The sequence below is a fragment of the Andrographis paniculata genome, unplaced genomic scaffold, assembly GCF_009805555.1.
Source record: "Andrographis paniculata isolate CXL003 unplaced genomic scaffold, ASM980555v1 Contig56END, whole genome shotgun sequence".
In the NCBI taxonomy this organism is placed as follows: domain Eukaryota; kingdom Viridiplantae; phylum Streptophyta; class Magnoliopsida; order Lamiales; family Acanthaceae; genus Andrographis; species Andrographis paniculata.
Genome location: NW_026137591.1, coordinates 1,193,117 through 1,218,016, shown reverse-complemented (window position 1 = coordinate 1,218,016; position 24,900 = coordinate 1,193,117). Strand labels below are relative to the sequence as shown.

Genomic DNA, 24,900 nt, shown 5'->3' with positions numbered 1-24,900 from the left:
ATGATCCAGTCCCGTTTCAGTCCAGCCTCAAGACTCGCCTTCATCCCGAACACTTTGGGTTCGGGGTTAATTCAGTAAATTCGGTATTTTTTCTTTTTAAAAAAATATAATTTATCTAAACAATATTGGCGAACAAGAAAAATCAAATGTGTCTACCAGAAGCGAGTCAAAATTTTAGTTCAAAAAACAAAAATAATCAAATGTTAGCAATGGTCCGTAGTAATTGCGGCCGGTGACAGGCGAAGCGATGACAGTAGTCTCGATACGGAGAATTGAAGAAGAAACAAATGTGAATACAAATTTGATTTATGAATTAAGATTCTATTTTATATTTAAAATTTAAAATTTAAAATCTACGATCCATCCCGAAATATATTTTTTAAACCCGAACGAACCTGTTCCATGAAGAGAGGGTTCTCGGGCAACCCGCCCCATTTTACATCCCTACTTGTAGGAATGACTTACTGCTCAAGTGAATAAGATTGCGTTTAATTTTTAAAAAATATTCTATTTTCATATGTATTTATTTTGCTATATTTTTGTGTTCTAAGTTGATTTTTTTTATCATTTTGGTTTTGTAACTTGAAAACAGTCCTAAAATAGTTTGTATAATTTTCAATAATAGAATTTTACTCATATTTTAAAAAAAATATACTTCATCCATCTCACTTAATTTGTCTCGTATTTCTATTTTCGTCGGTTCTATATAAATTTTTTTGAAAATATAATTATACACTTTAATCATATTTTAAAATTTAAAATTTATAATTTTTTTAATTAAACTATTTAGTCATTTTAATCTTAATTTATAATTATTTTTACTAATAATTTTCTTAATTACTTATTAATTAAGCAATAACTAAAAATGCATGTATAAGCTAAATAGCTAATAAAATAATTATTGAAAGACTTCCATCTTCTTGTTGGTATATTGGACCGGAAAGTGAAATAGTTAATTGGGCCGGTTATAGTTTATACTTATATTCTGGGCCGGCTGGCATAACACAGCCCAATAAACTCAGGGACACATAAGTCATTTCACCCAGAAAAACCCTAATTATAAATTACAGTACAAACCCTCCAGCACAGCAGATCGATCAGCCTTCCTTCCTTCCTTCCTTCCTTCCTTCCGTCTCTAAGCTCGCCGGATCTCTGAAAATGCCGCCGAAATTCGATCCCTCGCAGGTCGTCGAGGTCTACGTCCGCGTCACCGGCGGCGAAGTCGGCGCCGCCAGTTCGCTCGCTCCGAAGATCGGTCCTCTCGGTCTCTCTCCCAAAAAAATCGGTGAAGACATTGCCAAGGAGACCGCCAAGGATTGGAAGGGCCTCCGCGTGACGGTGAAGCTCACCGTCCAAAACCGTCAGGCCAAGGTCGCCGTCGTCCCCTCCGCTGCCGCATTGGTTATCAAAGCACTTAAGGAGCCGGAGCGCGACCGTAAGAAGACTAAGAACATCAAGCACAGCGGCAACATTTCGCTCGATGATGTAATCGAGATCGCCAAGGTTATGAGCCCGCGGTCCATGGCGAAGGATTTGTCTGGCACCGTTAAGGAGATTCTCGGCACCTGTGTTTCCGTTGGATGCACTGTTGATGGAAAGGATCCCAAGGATTTGCAGCAGGAGATTACCGACGGCGATGTGGATATTCCGCAGGATTGAGCTGAGCTATGAGCCGAGCCGACAAAAAAAAAAAAGCAAAGCAGTAATTCTAAATTCTGTTATTTATTTCTGCTTTATTTTCGAGAACTTGTTATTCAGTGCCGGTGGAGTTTTCAGTTTATTTTGAATGAGATTTTAGCTTATATTTGTGTGTTTTGGTTCCTTTTTGTTTACTTTGGCATATAATTAGGCATTTTGTTAATTTCATTTCATGGATCATCTTAATTATGCTGTATTACTTAAGCAGTGTTTGAATTTTCCAGTCGATTAAGCAGGCCTTCCTGGTTTCATAGTCTTGAAAATAGCAATTTTATCAGCAATTTTTCTTGAAAGAATTGAATCAGTTTATCCATTTCTCTATCTATTGTGTTTTGTTTGTGGGTGAAACTAGGATCCATTTAATGTTATGCTTTATGTTGTTTCTAAAAAATGGAACAAGAACAATCCATCTTCTTTTTGGTAAATCAGAACATGTTTTGCGGCAACACGCTGATCTTGTTTGTCTAATTGATTTTTTTTTTTTTTTTATGAACTAGAAGCTAAATCGAGTTGGATTAATTCCTAACTTCTACTTTAGGTCTTATGCCCTTTTTTTAGGGTCTTCAAACATATAATTTGGATTTTCTCTGTGTTTTATCCGAATTTTGTGTCTGACAGATGCTTGTCAGAGACATTATGCTGATTTGAGTTTCTTGATTTAAAATTCAATGAAAGAAATTGTGATCCTGTTTATATATATACTAGTGGATGATGACTTATGCTGATGTAGCTTCTTGTTACGGAAAGAATTTAAGGATCACGATCTTTCGTGAATCTTGTTCATGGGCGTAAGTATTTAAGGATCAATTTAGTCAATCATTCCTATGCATCTTGTTTTTTTTTTTTTTGTTTTTTTTTTTTCTGATTTAGGGAACTGATTTTTAGGGGTAAGTAATGTATTGGTGAAGTTATGTGATATGTACTTAGGAACTGAATATTTTGGGAGTTCATATCAAGATTTGCTTTTAGATTCTTAGGGGTTGATAGTATATGCAAGGAGATCTCATATAAATGTTTGATAATAGAATTGTTGCTTATATATTTAGGTATTTATATTCTTAATGTTCATTAGTTAAAATGGCTGGCTAGAAATATCGGAAACAGAGAATAATTTTCCTCGGATTTTGATGGGTTTCGGTTAAGGGTTTAGAACCATAGTTAATTCTTCTTATAAGTTTCACACTTTGAATAAGAAATGTGTTATGGATTTTATAATTTCTGCAATTTGATTGTAGAATTCTAATGTTCAGTTTTGTCATATTCTGGATCATCTTTGGTCGGGGTTATAGACCTAATTGTCGATCGGTACATGGAATTTGCTCGATGCTTTATTTTAAATGCTTAATATATGCTACTATATAGTTGGCGAATAAATTGTTCACTTATGGTGCATTGTGTGCTTGTCCATAGATACTATCTATCGAGGACTCTTTACTTAGTCATTGTTCACTAACAACATGGCCGTGTTTACGCCAAAAACACTCCTTGGAAGTGTGGGCTTGTTCGAACACGGTCGAGGATGTAAAGAATATTTTTGTGGACGATTATTTTACTTTTATGATATAAAAAATGATATGTACTTTTGGAATTAATTAAATGTAATATAATATTATTTTTATATATTAATATTTTTAATTTAAATAATTTTATTATATTATTATTCAATATATTAATTTATTTTAGTTCTGTTATATGTGAATGTGTTATTAATTTGACGAGTTTAATGTGAAATACTAATTAAATAAAATGGAAAGAGCAAGTTGATAGTGGGATTAACAATTAGAGTTCATTACAAAATACTACTTCCGACCTGCGAAACATCATTTTTGTTAGGGACACGTCGTTCCCCGGACACGGTATTTTAGGTAGCGTAGCTTATTAACTTATTAATAATAAGTTATAATAATATTTTGTTATTTTTTATATATTTTAAATATTTTTAGAATTATAAGTTTAAAGGCAGAATTGATTTATATTTGTTAAGTATGTTTAAAATTGATAAATTTATAAAAAAAAAAAGGGTCATTTTTTGTCGTACCAAAAAAAATAGGGTCATCTGTGGCTGGACGAAGAGAGTACTATTTTGAAAATAGCTAAAGAAAAATTACTCTTTCCAATTCAAGCCGAAGCCCCGAAGAAAATTCAGAATTTCAATAACAATATATCAATATATATATACTCTCTTTGGCTTTAACCATCTATCAATTTTTTTTATTTTAATTAGTCCTGTCTCATAACAAATTCGTCCTTTAACAATCTATTTATTTTTTTATTTTGATCCGTCTTATTACAAAATATTTTTTTTTTTAGTAATTGTATTTCTATTAATATTAAAAATATTTTTACAATTTACAATATATTACACAAATGTCATTATTTTTATATCATAAAAATATTTTAGTTTTTTTTTAAATTTATTTTATTCATACAGCATTCCACTATAATATATTAATATTGCAAAAAACAAATTGATGTTTATGAGATTTTTCACAAAATTTTACTATTTATAAAAAAAAAAATAATAAATATTAAATTAAATATTTATTTTTTAAAATATGATGTCAATATTTATTTATATTATATTACTTCCTCCGTCCCGGATAATTTGATCATGTTACCGTAGACACGAGAATTTAGGAGGGGTATAATTAATAAATAATTAAAAATGTATTAGTGAAAATAATGATTGTGTAATAAAAATAATTATAGATTAAGATTAAGATAATTGATTAGTATAATTAAAATTAAAAAAATTAAAAATTAAATTTTTAAAAATAAGATTAAAGTGTATAATTATTTTCTAAAAAAAAAAAAGAAAAGTGACAAAATAAGTGAGACGGACGAAAATGAAAAAATGGACATGAGAAGTGAGACGAAGGGAGTATATAATTATTTCAATTTAAAATTTTTATCGTTCAAAATTCAACTTAAAATTTAAGTTTTAAACAAATATTTTCGCAAAAACAAAACTAGATTGGCACCAAGACCCATTAATTCAGTTATGGAAATCTCACTCCATTTCTGTTATTTACTTATATAAGGGTTGTTATTAATATTATTAAAATAAAAAATTAATAATTTTTCGATCCCAATGACCTATTTTGTTTAGATGCAAAAATTTAAATAGTGATAATTAGTTATTTAAAAATTGTATATAATAAAAATATATTTTAGTAATATATATGATCAAATATATATTTAAATATATTAAATAATATATATTAATAAGAATATATACAATATAAATATTATTTTATAAAAAAATAAAATTTAATATAATACAAAAACTAAAAAATTATTTATTAAAATCAAGGAGCTTTAGATATGAATAAAAATATTTATTTATTAGAAAAAAAAAAAGAAATAAAATAGTTTTTTAGTGAATCCAAAAATATATTGTTTTGTTAAATAGTCTGAAATAATATTTTTTTTGTATGTAATAATATAAAAAATTATATAAATAATATAAAAATAATAAATATGTATAATACATTTTTTTTTAAAATATTAATATTTTTTAAAAAAATAATATATCAAGCCATAAAAATTTAATTTAATTAATTTATATATGTTATATAAAAAAATAAAAAATCATTGGCATAAATAAATAAGTGACGTTACTGAGTGAATTTTGCCCCATTATTAATTAATTTAAATTATTTAAGGATCCGACCCGAATGACACGATCCACATTCACTTCAGTTCTGCGAAACAAAGAAACAAAAAATTCACAGAAGAGAAAAAGAAGGAGAAGAAGAAGAAGCTTGACGCCAATGCGGATCTCAAAATCCTTCCAAAAGGCAAAATCAGCGAAGCCTAGATCTCCATTCCTCCTTCTCACCGCTTCAATTGCATTGATTGCGCTCCTATACGTCCTTACATCTTTACTTTCCACGAATGGATTCTCCTTTTCCACGCAATCAACCATAAGGAAGTTGGGCAACGCCTCCGCCAATCGCCACACGATGCACGAGAAGTACTTGTATTGGGGCGCCCGGATTGATTGTCCTGGAAAGCACTGCGATTCCTGCGAGGGTTTGGGGCACCAGGAATCCAGCCTTCGGTGCGCTCTCGAAGAAGCCATGTTTCTCGGCAGGTATGTTTCTGAGGTTAGGGTTTTGATTCTCGAGCTTTAATCGCCCATTGGTTACTGTTTTGGAGTTCTGTAAGTGTTTGGAAATGAAATATGAATTTTAGGGTTACGAGTTTAATTTCTTCTAATAACCACCCCCAGAAAGGAGCTTGGAGGATTAGCATTGCTGGATAAGTTCAACTGGAGTTTGTTCATTGAATCTTTCAGTTTGGATTACATCATTGATAGTTAATTTAGTTTAAGGTGCCATTTTAGGAGGAACATTTATCTTCTCTAATGAAGTTGCATCTTTCATAATATTCAGTGTTGTAGAATCAGGATGTAGTGGTGAATTATGCCATGGATTTATTAGATCTGCTGTGTTTGTATGCTGTGTAGGAGACGAAGTTTCTTAGGTAAAAACTATTTGTTTGAATGGGGGTCGGATTTTTATTAAGGACATAACTAAGTTTTCAAAAAAGATGTGATGTTAAGAGATAACAATCCTTATCACTCAATACAGGACAGGAGGTTGTGGATTTTCAAGCCCGATTGCCTTATTTCAACTTGAAAATTATAAGTTTAGAGATCAATGATAAGATGGGAGGGAAGGATTTTGTACCCTTATCTTTTTTCTTAGGGTCTTGCAAAGTAGAATTTATAACTTTTATGTTTCTGTAGTCGATGGATGTCTTGTTTGAGCTGTATTGCCACTCCTGCCATGTTCATACTCTTTTGTCGTAATTATTTTCTATTGTTTTTTAAAATCTTATCTCAGGACCTTTGTGATGCCGTCTAGAATGTGCATAAATCCTATACACAATAACAAAGGGATTCTTCATCAGTCCGATAATATGGCTTCTGAGGAAAGGTCAGTTTATGCTACAGTTTAGAATATTGAATTTTTTTTTATTAGAATGAAGAACTTTAAATCCGGTGCTCGATGATAGCATAGTTTGTATTGTTGATTAACTGTTACTCATATAGATCTGCACTAGAAAGTTGGATTTTAGTAGTATTTGAATTTCCAATAGTTGTATTTCATAGTAACAATTGCACATAAGAATTTTGTTTGCTAATACGGATGGAATCATTTTCTGGAGATTGCAAAAATTGAAGTTCTTTTATCTCAATTGCTGTTGTTAGTCTGGTTATGCTCCGACCATCGTAGGAAATGTATTTTTCCATGTCTTGATTTGAATTTGGTTGATAGGTGGGCAACTAACTCCTGTGCTATGGATTCTTTGTACGATTTGGATCTCATCTCAAATACAGTACCTACAATTTTGGATAATTCAAACTGGTGGCACGAGGTCTTGGCAACAAGCATGAAATTGGGATCCCGAGGGGTAGCACATGTGCAAGGAGTTAGTCGAGTAGATCTCAAGGAGAAAAGTTCCTATGCTAACCTTTTACTCATAAATCGAACTGCAAGCCCCCTGTCTTGGTAAATTTTTATGCCGGAAATTTTCATCGACCTCATTTCTGGTTTCTACTCTCTTAATGATGTCTGTTAAGTTCACAGAAACTGTCGGAATAGCAATTAATCTGTATGCTTGTGTCTTTGGATAATGTTTTATGCATTACGTTGATTTTCTTTGCAATGTTTTACTCCCTGCCAGAACACGTAATTAAGATTATTTTTTGAAATCTTGGTAGCTTTTGTGTAGGTACTAATCATGATAGTCATTCAGGTTCATGGAGTGCAAGAATCGAAATGACCGAAGTTCTATTATGTTGCCATATTCATTTCTTCCTAAAATGGCTGCAAAAAGACTACGAGATGCTGCAGAAAAGGTAAATTTTATTGCTTTGTTAATTTACCCTTAGTAATACTACTTTCATCTGCTTTTTACTTTTTATTTTTATTTCTGTGATTAATCAACAATAGGGTATTCCAACGGATTCTGCGCTTTATGCTCAATATTTGAGTGGTAAATACATTGATCATATTAGTTGTTAGATCCCATTTTCTCATTTCGTGTCATGGATTTGACAGAATAGAGAAAAATAATAAACAAAATGGTCTGATTAGACAGAAATTTTGGAAGTTTTGGAGTTTTTGAAAATTTTGAAAATAGTAAAGAAAGTCTATTTGACATGATGTTTTATGAGAGGAAAAAATATATTTGATGTGATTTTTTTTTTTTTTTTAAATGTTATCGTTGACAAATAATCGAAAAGTTTCTAAAGTGTATGTAAACAGTAATCTCTGCATTCACTTTAATATAAAAATAGTTGGTTCCTTGTTTTACCGTCTCACTAAAGATCATTTATCAGATGTAAGAATCGAATATTTTGGTTTCAAATATTTGAGTATTGTTTCTGTTTTCTTATCTTCTGCAATTGATCTTACTATTAAGTAGATTTTTCGTTGAATCCATGCTCTCGCATTGGATGTATGTTAATATAGATTAAAGCCCTACTCGGAGATTATGATGCTATCCATGTTCGGCGAGGTGATAAAATCAAAACTAGGAAGGACAGGTTTGGGGTTGCAAGAACATTACATCCTCGTCTCGATAGAGATACTCGCCCTGAGTTTATTCTTTGTAGAATCTCAAAATGGGTTCCTCCCGGGCGAACCCTTTTCATTGCATCCAATGAAAGGACCCCGGGCTTCTTTGCGCCTTTGGCCGTAAGGTATATCTCACCTATTCGCATACTTTTACACTCATGAAAGTTTATATCGTCCGGGATGATTACATCTGCTAAATTTACTCTTTATTTTTTTTTTTACTTTTCCGTCCGTTCTTTAATTTTACCTTATTATTAATTTTGGCGAAATCAAATAAAATACATTTTCTTAATCTCCACACCGACCCAATTCCAACGGAGTAATTATTTTTTCACTATTTTTTCTATTTATCATACTAATTTTTTATTTTTTATTTTTTAATACATTTTTTTTATATTACTCTCATTTTTTTTTTACTTTATTTTTATATTAAAATATTAATATTTCTTTGTCAACATTTTCTACTCTGTGCAAACTCGATTTTAAATTTCGTCGTCTCCATCGATCTCTATGACGATTTCAATGGCTGAAATCAAAAGAAATATTGAAAAGTCGACAAAGTTCAAGATCGCGAGAACAACATTCACAAAATTTTTGGGTGTGTTTGTTTGTGGGTTTGGATTTTTTAATAGTAAAAAGTTGAATTTGAATAGTTGTTTGATGTGATATAAATAAATGTTGAATTTGAATAGTTGTTTGATGTGATATAAATAAATGTTGATGTAATGTTTTGAATGTAAAATAACTTTTGTCTTTAATCTCACATGTCATTTGCAGATACAAAATGGCGTATTCATCCAACTACAGCAGCATTTTAGATCCATTAATCGAAAACAACTACCAATTATTCATTATCGAGAGGCTCATTATGATGGGAGCCAAAACATTTATAAGAACCTTCAAAGAAGACGACACGGATCTCAGCCTAACAGACGACCCTAAAAAGAACACCAAGAACTGGCAGATACCTATTTACACCAAGGAAGGAGACAAATGCTAATTGACCTTTCGGTATTTCTTTTCTTGGTCGAAAAAATTGTCGCCAATATGTGGTGGACTGCTTCCACACCCTCTACTCCGACCAGGTCTGCTTCTTCATACAATACATTACCCAGCCTGGATCTGCATTGTCTGAACCCGCCAGTAAAGGTAACCAACTCGACTCGACTCAACTTTGTTTTGGTATATATTAAGTGAATATATATATATATATATATAATTGATAGCTAGACTGGAAACTTGGCTGGTTGAGTTCATTTTTTGATTGTTTTGTGAACTACGGCTTCAAATGTGTGTATGTGTGTGTAACCTTTTTTATATGTACGATTTTGGAATTGAAGCGATAGTATAGAAGATGAAACTTTAAGTTTTCGACATGAAGAACATTTTTCGAGCCAAGAAACCTATTATTGGTTGAATAGTCATCTCTTTTTTTTTCTTTTTTTTTTTCTTTTTCCTATCGTAAGGATCAAGGTATATATATACTTAGAAAAGTATATTGACAACTACACCGGGAAACCAGAAACCAATAAGATGGCTTACATGAAATCGAAGCTCCTAAGAAGTAAGCCATAAACAAAAGAAGCCATATCTTTCCTTAGGGTATAGTTATATTATTGATTTGGAAATGTTGATTTGCCCCGATCAGTACATGTATTTATTTTTTGTAAAACATGTGCTCTTAGTTGATATTTATGCGTGTGTTGTATAAATATATATATATATATATTGTGCTGAAATCAGTAGTAGCACGTAATATATATATATATATGTTGATGAATGTATTTTGATCTTAATAAATGATTTTATTTTAGTTTTATAATTTAAAGGTCACGAATTTGTGTAAAATGTGTCAATCAACTGTTGTAGTTTCGTCTTACATATTTGTCACAGCTTTTTGTACTGTTTTTATAATATTTACTCTTTGTCGTTTATAATTAAATCCATTCAATCGGGCACGAACATTTCTTTTTATAGTAAAAGATAAAATAATGATATTTTTTTTTATAAAAAGAAATATAGAAATCTTTTTGGATGATAATAATAATTAAAAATATATATGAATATAAATTTGAATTAGTAATAGATAGCAAGCCACCGTTTGTTTTAACCAATATTTTCTTTATTTGAATTTGTATTTTCCAATTTTATTTTTTATTTTTCTCTAAGCAAACATCACACAGGATTTCTAAAAGCTTGAATTAAATTCCAAAAGAACAAGATCTGAATTTGGCATGCATATATATATATATATATATATAAATATGGTTATTGAGTTGATTAGGCAGGCATGATAAAGTACTATCATGTGTAATATTTATATTATGTTAATATAAATCAATTGTTATCTATCTCTATATATATATCTTGTGCTACGTGTTCTTATATCATTTTAAGCTGTTAACACTGTGAATTCAACACACAGCAATCACCTCTATATATATATATATATATATATATATATGTATGTTAGTTTAAAAAAAAAAAAAAAAAAAGGCATATTCTATCATAAACATTTTTAAAAAAAAGTGCTAAAAAGTCTCTCACAATATTTCAAGAAAAAAGTTACAGTGCTTAAGAAGCAACTGTACAAATGGCTTCTTCTTCTTCTTCTTCTTCTCCTTCTTCAGGTTTTACAGCCTTCTCTTTTCTACTCTTCCCTATAATATTCAGAATTAACCTCCAGTAATAATTTTTACTGCAATAAAACACTACACAGAAACACGACGAAAACATAGACCAAACGCCGTCACAATCCAATCCAATCCGATCGACGACTAACTCCCCAAAATGGCTCTCAATTAGGAGATGATACAACAAGAACAAGTTTTACCTACCTCGATCTCGGATTCACTTTTTGCTCAATGCCCCTGCGACTCAAGTAGGAAGTTGGTGGCGGCGTTCATGTCGTTCCTGGCGCGTATAAGCGCTTGCCTAGCTGCATTTCTATCGAACCCCATTGAGACCAGAGTAGCAATTGACTCCTCCGGCGGTTCCCCTGTCGATGAATACGGAGCTTGATAATGTCCCTGTACGAGAGAAACCTCGAATCATCGTTACATATGCAAAAAGAAGCAAATGTATTTTTTGTGTGTTTTTTTTTTAAATACACTGTTCATCCCATTTTTTTTCCCAAAAAACATCAAATCAAACATCTATTTTTCATTTTTTTATAGTATACTAAAATCAATTTTACATTCAAAACATCATATTTATATCACATCATACAACTATTCAAATTCAAATGTTTTACTATTCAAATCTCAACTCAAAATCCAAACCCCCAAACAAACACACCCCTTGTTTCCGCACTATCCGATTTTTCCCTAAAAGGGTGTGTTCGCCCAACCACAAAAAAATACTCCCTCCGTCTCATAAAAAGAGTTTCATTTTTCATTTTTGTCAATTTTTCTAATTTAGTAATAGTACTACTACCTAATATAATAAATACCCTTCTAATTTACAATATATTACACAAATGTCATTAATTTTATATTACACAATACTAATAGAGGTATTGTTGTCCTTTTAACTACAACCCAATATAATACTAATATTCAAAAATCTACATGTAAAAAACAAATGTCACTGGGAGTACATGCTTTTCGATTAATACTATTTAAACAATACAATATATACATAAACTCATACAATATATATATATATACTCTACTAGTAAAGAATCGATAATTCAACATAAAATGTTATTTTCTCTTTTTGCACTAACTACACGCTTTTCCATAACTAAGATAAAATATATATATATATATATATATAGTTAAAGCCTATTTCCATTTTTGAATTTCAAATAAATAATACCCCCCTACATTGAAACTTACGGTACTGTTTTCAAACACAATATCTATTTTCATTTTTAATATAAATTCTACTACACATTACAAATACCTTCAAACATACACTTATTTACATCAATACCATTACATTAATTTACACATTAAGGTCAAAACAATATCTACGTACAAAAGTACTACCCAACTAATATTAAAATACAGTATTGATTAAGCTCTACACCTAAAGTAAACGAGTGCCTTTTAGACTGGACGGAAATAGTACCTCAAAACATTCAAAAACACTCCAAACACAATTAGATACTCTAGATGCATAGAAAGAAGAAATGATATATACAGTAGTTCTTCAGGAGTTCTACTTCAGTACACATGCATAGAATTTAGTTACTACGGAAAAAGTACCACAATTAAACGAAAACCGTACAACACAAAACATGAAAGCAAGAGATGCATCCATCTCCGGTGACTCGGATGCCATTTTTATCCGTAGGGAAAATTGCGATTTAATCTAATATGTATATATATATACACACACAATATTCCTTCTTATCCTGAAATTTGAATCATAGTACTCAATTCCTAGGCATTTCATTTTCCTTTTTTTTTTTCACAAAATTGTGGATCTCATAAATTAAAAAAATTTATAATTTGTGTTCAAGGTCAAAAAGTCATGAGAAAAAAGAAATATGTTGGCCTAAGCCACGACAACTTAAGGTTTTCCTTCTGTATATTATCTTGATCAAAAGGAAAATGTAAATGGGCATTTTGGAGGGTGGGGGGAGATGTGATAATATTAAGGAAGTAAAAAGAGACCTCAGGTGTCATTTGCAAAGGAAATTAAAGAGACAAACCCGAAGTAGCTAGTAAATGTCTCTGATTCATAAATATGAAGAGAGAAAGTACCTCCACTGGACGGCCACCATATGATGGTGCATTCCCCACAATGTTCCTAGATGGTCTAGGGGGAGGCGTAGTACTCCCCGTGGTTGGCCAAGAAAGCCTTGAGAAGAACGAAGCAATAAAATCCGGGAACTGTAAGGTAAGTACCATCCAGTCAGTTTTAATCGGATCAGAAATAGCTATCTTTAGAAAATTCACTCCAGCGACAAAGATCCAGAGTAACTTTTATCTATCCATGAAAATTATGGTGAAGCAAGTGGAGCTTTTGAAACTTATCCTCATAAATGGATCCAAAAAGTAATAATAATAAATAAAATGTTTGTGTATAGTGCTCGTCATATTTTGAAAATCCAACTCAACCACATTATCTCTTGCATTGCTTAGAGAATTCATTCCAGCGACATAAATCAGAGTAACTTTTATCTATCTATGAAAATTATGGAGAAGCAAATGAGCTTGTGAAGCTAGCCTCGTAAATGGATCCTAAAAAAAAAAAACAAGGAAACATGTGTGTTTTTTTACCCAGAATGTTTGTTTATAGTGTTCGTCATAAACTAATAGCATTATCAAAGAAAAATGTATAGCTTAAGATTCATTGTCATAGTAGAGTATGAGAATGCAATGAACTAGAAGATTAGTATCAACCTTCATCCTCCGTATGCGGAAAATATTCAAGCGATATAAAGAGCCTGCTAGAATGCCGCAAATCCCTGGCAGCATGGATCTTTTCCATGATGACAGAAATAACTGCAAGATCCAAGCAGCACCCATTAAAGGTGAAGCAATATGCAAAACATCGAAGCAGTAAAAACACAATAATATTCAGAAAATTTTCCAGATGTTGATAAACATAAAAAGAGAAGAATTGACAGAGACGTGTGCTAACAGATTACCTGAAGTCCAGCTAAATAAATAAAAGTCTTGTCGGAGAAGTTCAGGCCAAATGTACGAAACCGTGTTGAAACAGGAATGTCGAAAAAGAAGGGTACAAATGAAGAAAATATAAGACCGTAGGGTCCTGAAGTGAGGATCTTCAAGGAGGGATCTGTCAGAAAATTAATCCAAGCCACTTGAATTAAAAATATATATATGGAATTAAGCAAAAATCGAATGTTCCACCTGCTGTCAAGCACTTGAAATAGACTGAACAATAATAATACAAAGACCACTGCAAACTGAATGTGTAAATTTTGCAAGTAGAAAAGCTTGTTATTGAGATCATAGCGTGAGAGAAAAATAAATAAATAAAATAAAATAAAAACATGGAAGTAAATGCAATGTAAGCCGAAATATCACACAGTGGGTGTGTACTTTATGGACCACGCCTTATAAGGTGACATTGAAAAATAAAAAAAAAAAATATTATGTGACAGCCGAATTTATTCCATGTGGGATATTAATATGTTGTCACATTACATAGAATGGAACAAAGAAATAAAGAAAACGATCGTACCTTTTAGTAGCATGAGTGCCATAACTTCAAGCAGTACAGAGGCTATAATAGAAAACAAAATAAAGACCTGAACCAAAGAGGGAGATGGAGAAATAATTAATTTTTGATGTTATTTATTAAATTTTACTGCAATTTGACAGCATGAGAAGAATCGAAATCAAGAGATCTTTTTTAAGTAACAAAATAAATTGTAGACGTATGGCTCAAAACTTTAACATTCCAATTTCTACCAGCCAACATTGAAATCAGTTCCTCTGTGTTCACTAAAAATCGAGAGAACTTTGGTGAAACCAAACCAGTAATTCTGATTCTGCAGTAGAGTATTAACCTTTAAACTAATGATGTATCAATCCTTTACAGTTTTCACCGTCAACTGAATAATTATTTAACTTCCGGACATCAGTGGCTTAAATTTACCCTCAAAAGACCTATATATATATATATATATTCATTGAAGTAGTTTCTATAATATTGCAAATGTAAAAATGTTTTTATTAACATCCATATAACGGTGCCTATAGGATTTGCAATAATAATTCATAAGAAATGGAAAATGAAGAAATGCACACAAACAAGGAGTTACCGTGTATTTATTAGAACCTATCTGCCTCTCAAACACACGGAAGTAGTACAGCAGATAAACTCCAAAAATTAGTTCGGGGGTTGATGAAAAGCCAAAAAGCGAAACTATGAGCTTCCATATTTGGAGCTTCTTGAAAATGTCCTGTCACAAAGAGTCGGGTTCAAAGCTGCCGCTAAACAGATAGACAATGAAGAGGACAATATATATATGTATATATCTATATACACTAAAAAAGATAAATCTGAAAAAAAAACAAAAGTTTTCCTTCTAAATGGATACATCAAAAATATTCAATTTCCTTAACCATCTATTCTGACAGACTTTCCATGCTTCACTTTTATACATCTCTTTATTGAACCAAATTAAGAATAACACGACGGAAAAGTTCTTGATTTCCAGCATTTCATATAAATTGAGAACCATACAAAAAACCCCGTATTTGTCATCAAAACAACCAATTTTCTAACAGCTTCCGGAATCACAGAATTTTTTACAAATAAAAATAATACTTCAAAGAAAATTTTAACAAAAATAAATTAGCTTTCTCGATACATAATCAAGGGCACCTTGGCAATAGACTACTGAGTCAAATCCATACTTGTATCGAAGCCAACACAATAGCAGAAAAATGCAAATTTGAAAACCAAAAGTCTCAAAAACGATGCTAACTCTTGCATAAAATCAATCACTCTAACCAACTTATTTTTCATCAACACTATGTATAAAAGAAACTGAATGGAAAAAAGTCACACAAACATATATATATATATATACACCAAATTCTCATTCTATCCAATCAAACTGCATTACCCAAAACAAATTGAATTTAATCGAAAGCTACAACTAAAACGCGATTAAGAAAGACCAAAATTGAACAGCACACTACCAATATTTCAATCGAATTTCAGAGAAACAACAAATTCAGCCGAATCCAAAGCAAAACAAGCTAATAAATTAAGAAACAGTTCAAAATTACCTGATACGACCAGGCTAGATTTCTGGAGCGACCTTGGATCCCAAATATGATTGTGAAAAGTGCACTGGCTATTACAATCGTCCTCGTCACCGGAGCATTATCTGTCGACACAAATCGAGCTCGCATAAACCCTAATCGATTGAAAAACAAACAAATCATTTGAAAAAATTAAGCAGAAGAAATCCGTACTGAAACCAGATGGGCCGCCGTTCATTTTCCGGGCGAACCAACCAACCAATTCTCGAATTCCTCGCGCCTCAATAATCAAACGATTGAATATGCCCTCCGATGCGTATAATCCTTGCGATCTTCCAAAACAGATTCCGCAGAATTCCTTCTCTCGATACTCCTTCTCCTTCGAAGAACAGTCTTCCTCTTCCCCCTCTTCGTCTATATAATTTTACCTGGGTTTCAATTGAATTCTTTATCGGGTTCGGGTCGGCCCGGCCTTTACTTCGGGTCCCTCTAATTTTGTATTCGGGCTTTTATCCCTATTTGCGTATTTTTGTTTTTGTTTTTATGTGTTTAAGCAACGCAATGAGTATAATTATAAACCTCAAATTTTTGTTTCATGGATTATATAATAAAATATAATTAAAAATAAGATTATTAAATTTTAATAATATATTTTTAATTGAAGTCATATCGATATAGCAATAAGTAACCGAATAATAATTAATTGAAATTTGATAATTTGAAGGATACAATATAATTAAAAGTTATAAAAAAAAAATAAAGATAATAAAAGTAAAAAAAATAAACATAAATGTGTTAGTGAGGTTTTGGTTTTTATTGAATTATTCCTCCAATAATCTTTTTTTCTGATGAAATATAAAATATATTTTTATACTTTCATAAAAAGTTAAACAATTCAACACTTTTAAATTACTACTCCCTCCGTCCCATATAATATGGGTGTATTACGGTAGACACGAGAATTTAGGTAAAGTATAATTAGTAAATAATTAAGAAATGCATTACTAAAAATAATTATTATTTAGTAAAAATAATTATAGATTAAGATTAAGACAACTAAATAGTTTAATTAAGATTAAAAAAAAAATTTAAATTTTAAAATATGACTAAAGTGTATAATTAATTTTCCAAAAAAGAAAATGACAAATTATGTAGGACGGACGAAAATAGAAAATAAAAACAAATTATGTGGGACGGAGAGAGTAATATCTAATATAAAAGTACATCTATTAAAAAATAACAAAATAAACACACATAATATACTTTTGAAGTAAAGTAAAAAAAAGAAAAAAAAATTTAGATTTTAAATCAAAAGTTATAAAAAATAAAAAATAAATAAAATGTTTTAACAAAACAATTGTTAAGTAGAGTGAATTTTCTATAAAATTAAAATGCTACATTTTGGATACTTTACTAGAAGACACTTTTATTATCACCTCAAAGGCTCAAATATGGGTCTATTTAGTTATATTTTTATTTTTTATTTTTTTTTATTACCTAGGAACGGCACTATTCGATTAATGTATTCGGAATAAATATTCGATCGACCCTAATAGTCTGCAAATTAAATCCGATAAAATAAGTCACACCATGCGTGACAAACAAAATCCGGAGATTTCGAGAGTTTAATATAAATTTTTACTTTTTTTATTATTATTTTTTTTACGGTTATAAGTTAAAGTTCAAGTTGGCATGTATTATTATTATTATTATTATTATTATTATTATTATTATTATTATTATTTTAAACTCTTATTTCGACTTGCAAGCCGCGCAAAATCGAACGTATCGGAATTAGATTGACCCTCAGGTCAACACGAATTTTTTCAACGCGCTCAACTCTAAAGTTTTTTTTAATAAAACTCTCAAAAAAGAAATGCGACATACTCCTTGAGTTCCATATATAATGTGCACTATAGGGATATTTCATTTTGATATATCTTACATTTTATGTTACTTTTATTTTTTGAAAAAATATATATATTTTAATTATATTTTAATTTTTATAATTTATATTTTTTAATTTTTTACTAAATTAATTAATTTTATTAATATATTTTTAATTATTTATTAATTATATTTCCCTTAAATTTTTATATCCATAACTACGACCTATTACGAAGAACCAAATGAGTGATAATTATAAATTTATAATAGGTCATGGTCATACACTTGGGCCAGGCCCAAGTACTGACAAACTGCTAAATAATAATGGATTTTTTATGTTTTAAATTTCTACCTTTTCTAGAAATATAATTTAAAAGGATGTATTAAGAAAAATATATGCATTAATTATATTTTAAATTTTTTTATTTTAATTATTTACTAATTAGGCCACTTGTAAAAATCTTATTTATAATGTACTGAGACATAATATATGAGACAAAGAGTACATCGAATAACTATTGAATTTAAAATTCAAAATTCAAATTCAAATCCCGCAAGCAAACAAACAAAGTACAAAATACTTCCGATATATATAGGATGTCTTTGTTTTTTGTTTTCGAGTATTCTTTTTTATGTTAAATATGAAAAAATATATATTGGTCACATAAAAAATATATATAGTAACTTTCACACTTTATTGAAAAAAAAAATATATATATATATATATATAGTAATACTTGTATTAGACTTTTTAAAATAGATATATCATACTCCCTACGTCTTGAGTCAAAATGTATTTTTTATTAGTTTTGTTTGTTTCACTCTAAAGTATTTAAAATACTTTAATTCTTACATCTCTGACATATAATTACTAAATATTAAAACTTCTTACACACTTCTACTAATCAATAAAATTCTATTACTTTTTACTCCCTTCATCCCACATTTTTCGTCCATTATTTCTATTTCTGTTCGTCTCAACCTATTTGTCATTTTTTTCTAAGAAATATAACTATACATTTTAATCACATTTTATATTTCATAATTTATAATTTTTTTAATCTTAATTATACTATTTGATTATCTTTATCTTAATTTATAATTAATTTTATTATATAATAATTATTTTTACTAATACACTTCTTAATTACTTATTAATTATAAGGGTAAACTATTTTTTTAGTTTCGTAATTGAACTTCCTTGTCATTTTAGTTCCGTAAGTGGAGTCTGTCGCAAACTAATTCCATAAATGAAAAAATTTTGTTGTTTTAGTCTTCCGGCGCCGGAATCGCCCGCGTGGCTCGCCGGAAGCCACGTGTCCGCCGGGTGTCCCGCCAGGTCAGCGACACCTGGCGGACACGTGTATTTTATTTTTTTTTTTAATTTTTTTTCAATTGGACCAAATAAAAAAAAAATGGGTAAACTGTTTTTTTAGTCCCGTAACTGGACCCCTTTATCATTTTAGTTCCGTAAGTGGAGCATGTCGCAAATTAGTCCCATAAGTGAAAGTTTTTCGTTGTTTTAGTCTTCCGGCGCCAGAGACGCCCGCGTGGCTCGCCGGAGGTGACGTGTCCGCCATGTCAGCAACACCTGGTGGACACGTGGATTTACTTTTTTTTTTAATTGGACCAAATAAAAAAATACAAATAAAATTAAAAATAAATTTAAAAATAATAATAATAAAAAAAATACACGTGTCCGCCAGGTCAGCGACACTTGGTGGACACGTCACCTCCGGCGAGCCACACGGGCGTCTCCGGCGCCGGAGGACTAAAACAACGAAAATTTTTCACTTATAGGACTAGTTTGCGACATGCTCCACTTACAGGACTAAAATGATAAGGGGGTCCAGTTATGGGATTAAAAAAATAGTTTATCTTAAAAAAATTTAAAAAGACAAATAAAATTAAAAATAAAATTTTAAAAATATATAAAAAAATGAAATAAAATAATAAAATCCACGTGTCCGCCAGGTCTGATGAGCCACGCGGGCGTCTCCGGCGCCGGAGGACTAAAATAGCGAAAAATCTTCACTTATGGGACTAGTTTGCGACAGGCTCCACTTACGTGACTAAAATGATAAAGGGGTTAGTTACGGAACTAAAAAAACAGTTTACCCTAATTATAATTTATCTAAATTATCGTATCTATACTAAATAAGACATAAAAGGTGGGACGGATGGAGTAATATACTAAGAGTGTGTTTGTTTGGGAGACTTTCCCAAACTTCCACTATTCATCAAAATTTTTCCTCAAAAAAATATCAAATCAAATATTTATTTTTTATTTTTTATATTATACTGAAAATTAATTTTACATTTAAAATATTAAATCAAAACATATTTATATCACATCATACAACTATTCAGATTCAAATATTTTACTATTTAAATCTCAAACTCAAAATCCAAACACGACACTTGTAATATTCATTACAATCAAATTTTAAAATTAATTTATTTAAATAAAGGGTAAATAAAAATATATACTCTATCCGTCCCATAAGAAGATATTCATTTACCTTTTGCGTCATTGTACTTAACGTTAAAAATATTTTTATATTTGTATAATTATTTATATAAATGTCATTATATTAGTATTATAAGACACTAATAGCAATATTTTTACAATTTTTCCTTGATTGTAATATGTTTTGATATAATAATTAATATTCAAAGATTAATACGCAAAAAGTAAATGAATACTTAATTATGACCCGAAGAGAATATATATTTTTTAAAAAAAAAATAAGAAAAAGCTAAACAGGCTTAAGCATCCTCATCAAAAAGGATGCACCAAAAAAACATACAAAGCCTGATCTCATCTGATTTCCTAAGTTACACAAATTCGATTCGATTCAGGTCAGTTCAATTCATTCGATTGTACATTTTGGGAAAAAATGTTTCCATTTAGCAATTTCCTCTTCTCTACAAAGCATTCGGATTCCGCCGTAAAATCCGTCAGTCTCGTTCCCAATTTCCCGGTGATCTTTGCGCTCCACCGTCACTCTCCTCCACCGTGATCCCGCGCTGTATTGCTTGAACTCCAAAACCACCGTTTCTGCAAATCACGCGACGTTTTTTTTATTTATTCATAGAAAATTTACAGCGACAAAAATTAGATACAATGTTAAATGATCACTTTTTAACCGATAGTTAATTTGCTTCTGAGGTTCTGATATTATGTTAAAATTTTGAACAAAAGCTTAAGAAATGGCGTGCTTGTTCATGATTTCAAATCAAAATCTACATATTCAGTATTTTTTTATACAATTATTTTTTTTAATAATTATACTGTATATTTAATGTTTGTAAATAATCTTATAATTTACAATATACTATTTACATAAATATTATTATATTTATATTATAGTAGTACATGATACTAATAGAGATGTATTTATTTATTATAGTTAATTAGAGATGAAAAATAATATTACTAAATAATTTAATTAAAACTAAAAAAAATTATAGATAGTAAAATTTAAAAAATGATTTAAGTGTATAATTATTTTCTAAAAACAAAAAAAGGAAAAATTATGTAGCCGGACGGAAAATACTTAACACTTTATATAGGACGAAAAGAATAATACCCCCTCCGTCCCATAAATATAGTCTTAATTAGGTTGGACACAGAATTTAAGGAATATTGATATTATATTATTAGTGGGTAAAAAATATGAATAAAAGATTTTTTTACCCTTGTGAGTGCATTAATGTAAAAAGTAATGACAATTACGTAATAAAAATGAAAAAATATGAATAATTTTATGATGATATAGTTATTTATGGAAATAAGACTATTATTTTGGAACGGACACAAATGGTAAACAAGACTGTTGTATTGGTACGGAGGAAATAGTATTTAGTACGATATTTAATTAATATATATATATATATTTATTATGATATTTTTAAAACAATAGATAAATAATAACAAAAGTATATGCATAAATAAATTGCACATGTGTGTGAGGTGTGTCAATTAATTACTACTTACCATTGGTGTGACAAAGGCAATTGAAATTGAAATCCAAAGAATTTCGACCACAAGAGTCAAGATGCCCAACAATTCCATACCACCAACCTACATTTCATTAAATCAACTAATTAAAATAATAATTATTTATTTTTAAAAAAATAAAAATTAAAAAATAAAGCCCATTAATTACGACAGCTAGGATGTATCTTCCCACCAATAACACCCCACCCCACCCCACCCCAAAAATATAAATTCTATGTATACAGAATTATAAAATTTTAAGAATAATGTAAAAAATATAAATATAGTTAATGTAATATTTATAAAAAAAAAATATTTAATATGATATTTTCTTTGAAAAAAAATAAAATAGATGTTGATGAATAATAGTAACAAAGATTTCAAATATATATTGTAACAGAGCCATATATTGCAAAAATGCAACCCTTTTTTTCCCCCATTTTTTGTGTTACACTTCTAGAAATTTTCATACTATTTATTAATAATTTTTTTTTGAAAAAAAATTACATTAAATATATATTTTCTTTTTCTCACAAAATTTTGTTATACTCATATCAAAAAATTTTAAAAGTTTCTATGTAAATGGAGTTCAATATTTCATATAAAAAACATCATATATATATATACTATTTCATTTAAAAAATATTGAAATCTAAAATACAAATACACATAATAAAATATAAGAAGCATAATGTGATTTATTTATTTATTTTTATTTTTCTTATAAAAAAAAAGAGATTTATATTACTATTATTTAAGGCAAAATTAAAAGGTGCATTCTCTTGGCATATAATCAGCACAATTTCGTGAAAGTCATTTTGGCGCAAAAGACAGTTCAAATTTGGTACCAATTTTAGTATATTATATTGGCGCTATTTTTTACGCCAAAAATTTACTAAAATTGACACCAACTTAGTACGACATTTTATGTAATAGAAAAGAATGTATTACCATATGGGAACTCTTTGTTTTTCCTCCATTGAATTTCGATGTGATCGCCGGGTTTAAGGTTGTCCAAACACTTGGAAATGTGAAGAACATTCGGAGGGGTGTTGACGCTCGGCGCCCTTATCCGATCCCATTCGATCCCTTCCTCAATTACAGTTCTACCCCGCGCCGGATACCTAAAAATAAAAAAAAATTAAAAATTAAAAAAGAATTGAAAATTCAAGAAGCAAAATACGCCCTTTTAACTACGCAATAATTACGATTTCACGTAAAAATTTATATTTTTATAAGTATCCCCGGGCGGGATACCTATAAAAATTAAAAAATAAAAAATTGAAAATTCAAGAACCAAAGCACGCTCTTTTAACTATATAATAATTACGATTCCACATAAAAATTTATATTTTTTCTCACAAAATATAACATAACAATAGAATAACTAACAAAAAAAAAAAAAAACTAAAACTATACAACAATTACAATTCCAAATAAATTTTTTGTAAATTTCTTTTACAAAATATGACATCCAATGAATACATTATAATAATTGTTCCCTCCGTCTCATAACTATGTATCTATTTGCTTTTTGGACAGGGTTTTAAAAATATTAGTATTATATTTGGATATAGTAGGAATAAAATAGAAATGACTAAAATGACCTTATTAGTACGGTGTGATATAAAAATAATGGTATTTGTGTAATATATTGAAAATTGTAAGGGTATTTGTAATATAAGATAGATAGTACATTTATTTAAAAAATAATAATAATAAATAAATAAATATTTTGTTACGAGACAGACCAAAATAGATATTTTGTTACGAGAGGAATGAAGTATTATTATTAGAATCAAAATCAAAATCAAAATCAAAATCGACAAAAATTGGCTTACCTAGCAACAAATTTGTCCCTTGTTGAATCATAACTCAGCTTGGCATCATAACATGACAGCATAAATCCAACATGACCATTCTGTCAATTAATTTGGTAAAAAATTAAAAATTAAATAAATAAAAATCAGTTCTTGATTGTTTCAATTGCATAAATTTCAAATCAATTCATCATCATATTTCAATAATCTTTTTTTTTTTTCCTTAAAAAAATAAAATAAAAATACTTACTTCTCTGTTAAAGACCTGTGCTGGGAACCAAAACTTTCCAGATTCAAGAGACAAGTAGAAGTTCATGAGAGAGAAAGAAGAACAGCTTCTGTGATCTTCATCATCATTATTATTATGATCTAATCTGTGGCCGAAAATGGACATCAGAGGAGAGAGAAACCCGCCCTTTCTCACTCTAGAGGTGGTAGGGACAACAGCTTGTGATCTCATCCACTCCTTGTAAGAATCGCCATTAATGAGACCTCCCCATTTCTGCTGCAAATGCTTCTCCCACAAGTGCTCACTTTTGCCTTTCTCTCTCATCAATCTGCACACGCCACACATTCTCCAGAGCTCCAATGGCGGAAGCTTCTCCAGAATCGAATCCAGAGCCAAATCAGGCAGATCCACAAGACAAAACCCTTTCTTTTCTTCTTCTCTCTCATCATCATAATTGCTTTCTCTCTCCTCAAGAAACCCTAATCTTGGCCTTTTTCTGGTTACCAAAACGCCCAATTTCTTCAGTGATTCCCACAAATTCGACATTGATTTTGAACTTTGCTGTGGCTTCAGCAGAAGCAGAAGAAATGAGAGGAAAGAAACCAAGAAAAACAGCATTTTCTTTTAAATTTTTTGTTTTCTTTATGAAATTGAAATGAATGGAAAGATTGGAATTTTATGAAGAAATGGAGAAAACCAGGGAAGAAGAAGAACGCAAAGTTTAGTTCAAGTAAGAAGCTGAAAAAGGGAAGAACGGTAATAAAATAATGGTGACTTGTGATTGCAACAAAGATGGATTATACGAATAAAAAAATAAAAAAATAAAAAAAAAATCTATTACATGAGAGAGAAAGGGGAGGGATGGCCTTCTTAGGGTGTGTTTGGTTAAATATACATGGTGGGGGGAGGGGGGTGTTAGTTTAAGTATTGTTTACCATTTTTTTTTTTCCAAAATAATAATCTTATTTTCATAAAT

At 30.0% G+C, this 24,900-nt stretch overlaps 4 protein-coding genes across 5 annotated transcripts; 2 read left to right on the top strand and 2 right to left on the bottom strand.

Annotated features, from left to right (window-relative positions):
- The first annotated feature begins 1,076 nt into the window (after positions 1-1,076).
- On the top strand, positions 1,077-1,804 carry LOC127256801 (60S ribosomal protein L12-like). Its single transcript, XM_051283003.1, has one exon. It carries the CDS (start codon positions 1,159-1,161, stop codon positions 1,657-1,659), a length of 501 nt encoding a protein of 166 aa, XP_051138960.1. The 5' UTR covers positions 1,077-1,158; the 3' UTR covers positions 1,660-1,804.
- A 3,588-nt stretch (positions 1,805-5,392) lies between these two features.
- Positions 5,393-9,706, top strand: LOC127256811 (uncharacterized). The gene is made up of 6 exons (XM_051283018.1): positions 5,393-5,794; positions 6,549-6,641; positions 6,984-7,217; positions 7,465-7,567; positions 8,184-8,413; positions 9,066-9,706. Exons 1-6 carry the CDS (start codon positions 5,472-5,474, stop codon positions 9,286-9,288), a joined length of 1,206 nt encoding a protein of 401 aa, XP_051138975.1. The 5' UTR covers positions 5,393-5,471; the 3' UTR covers positions 9,289-9,706.
- A 1,069-nt stretch (positions 9,707-10,775) lies between these two features.
- LOC127256764 (rhomboid-like protein 20) lies at positions 10,776-16,400 on the bottom strand. 2 transcript variants are annotated; one of them, XM_051282945.1, is made up of 9 exons: positions 16,199-16,400; positions 16,010-16,110; positions 15,034-15,174; positions 14,451-14,517; positions 13,891-14,042; positions 13,643-13,744; positions 13,001-13,129; positions 11,126-11,317; positions 10,776-10,999 (listed from the first exon to the last, which is right to left on the bottom strand). In XM_051282945.1, exons 1-8 carry the CDS (start codon positions 16,221-16,223, stop codon positions 11,150-11,152), a joined length of 885 nt encoding a protein of 294 aa, XP_051138902.1. In that variant the 5' UTR covers positions 16,224-16,400; the 3' UTR covers positions 10,776-10,999; positions 11,126-11,149. The 2 variants fall into 2 exon arrangements, with proteins under 2 accessions (XP_051138902.1, XP_051138901.1); XM_051282944.1 differs by having other exon boundaries at positions 10,776-10,948; positions 16,199-16,399.
- Positions 16,401-20,638: 4,238 nt separating this feature from the next.
- Positions 20,639-24,733, bottom strand: LOC127256559 (F-box protein At2g26850-like). Its single transcript, XM_051282620.1, has 5 exons — positions 23,946-24,733; positions 23,717-23,796; positions 22,827-22,999; positions 21,873-21,959; positions 20,639-20,933 (listed from the first exon to the last, which is right to left on the bottom strand). The coding sequence occupies exons 1-5, from the start codon at positions 24,540-24,542 to the stop codon at positions 20,746-20,748; spliced, it is 1,125 nt and encodes a 374-aa protein (XP_051138577.1). The 5' UTR covers positions 24,543-24,733; the 3' UTR covers positions 20,639-20,745.
- Between the last annotated feature and the right edge of the window lie 167 nt (positions 24,734-24,900).

Excerpts from the sequence above, each read along its gene's own strand:
- LOC127256811 (XM_051283018.1), top strand. The coding sequence starts at position 5,472 with ATGCGGATCTCAAAATCCTTCCAAAAGGCAAAATCAGCGAAGCCTAGA. Across the intron at positions 5,795-6,548 it reads GAAGCCATGTTTCTCGGCAG|GACCTTTGTGATGCCGTCTA; the intron begins GTATGTTTCTGA and ends ATCTTATCTCAG. Across the intron at positions 7,218-7,464 it reads ACTGCAAGCCCCCTGTCTTG|GTTCATGGAGTGCAAGAATC; the intron begins GTAAATTTTTAT and ends ATAGTCATTCAG.
- LOC127256559 (XM_051282620.1), bottom strand. The coding sequence starts at position 24,542 with ATGCTGTTTTTCTTGGTTTCTTTCCTCTCATTTCTTCTGCTTCTGCTG. Across the intron at positions 23,797-23,945 it reads CACAGGTCTTTAACAGAGAA|AATGGTCATGTTGGATTTAT; the intron begins GTAAGTATTTTT and ends ATTAATTGACAG. Across the intron at positions 23,000-23,716 it reads AGGGACAAATTTGTTGCTAG|GTATCCGGCGCGGGGTAGAA; the intron begins GTAAGCCAATTT and ends TTTTATTTTTAG.
- LOC127256801 (XM_051283003.1), top strand. The coding sequence starts at position 1,159 with ATGCCGCCGAAATTCGATCCCTCGCAGGTCGTCGAGGTCTACGTCCGC.
- LOC127256764 (XM_051282945.1), bottom strand. The coding sequence starts at position 16,223 with ATGAACGGCGGCCCATCTGGTTTCA. Across the intron at positions 13,745-13,890 it reads TTTATTTAGCTGGACTTCAG|TTATTTCTGTCATCATGGAA; the intron begins GTAATCTGTTAG and ends TGGATCTTGCAG. Across the intron at positions 11,318-13,000 it reads ATGGTGGCCGTCCAGTGGAG|GGACATTATCAAGCTCCGTA; the intron begins GTACTTTCTCTC and ends TCTCTCGTACAG.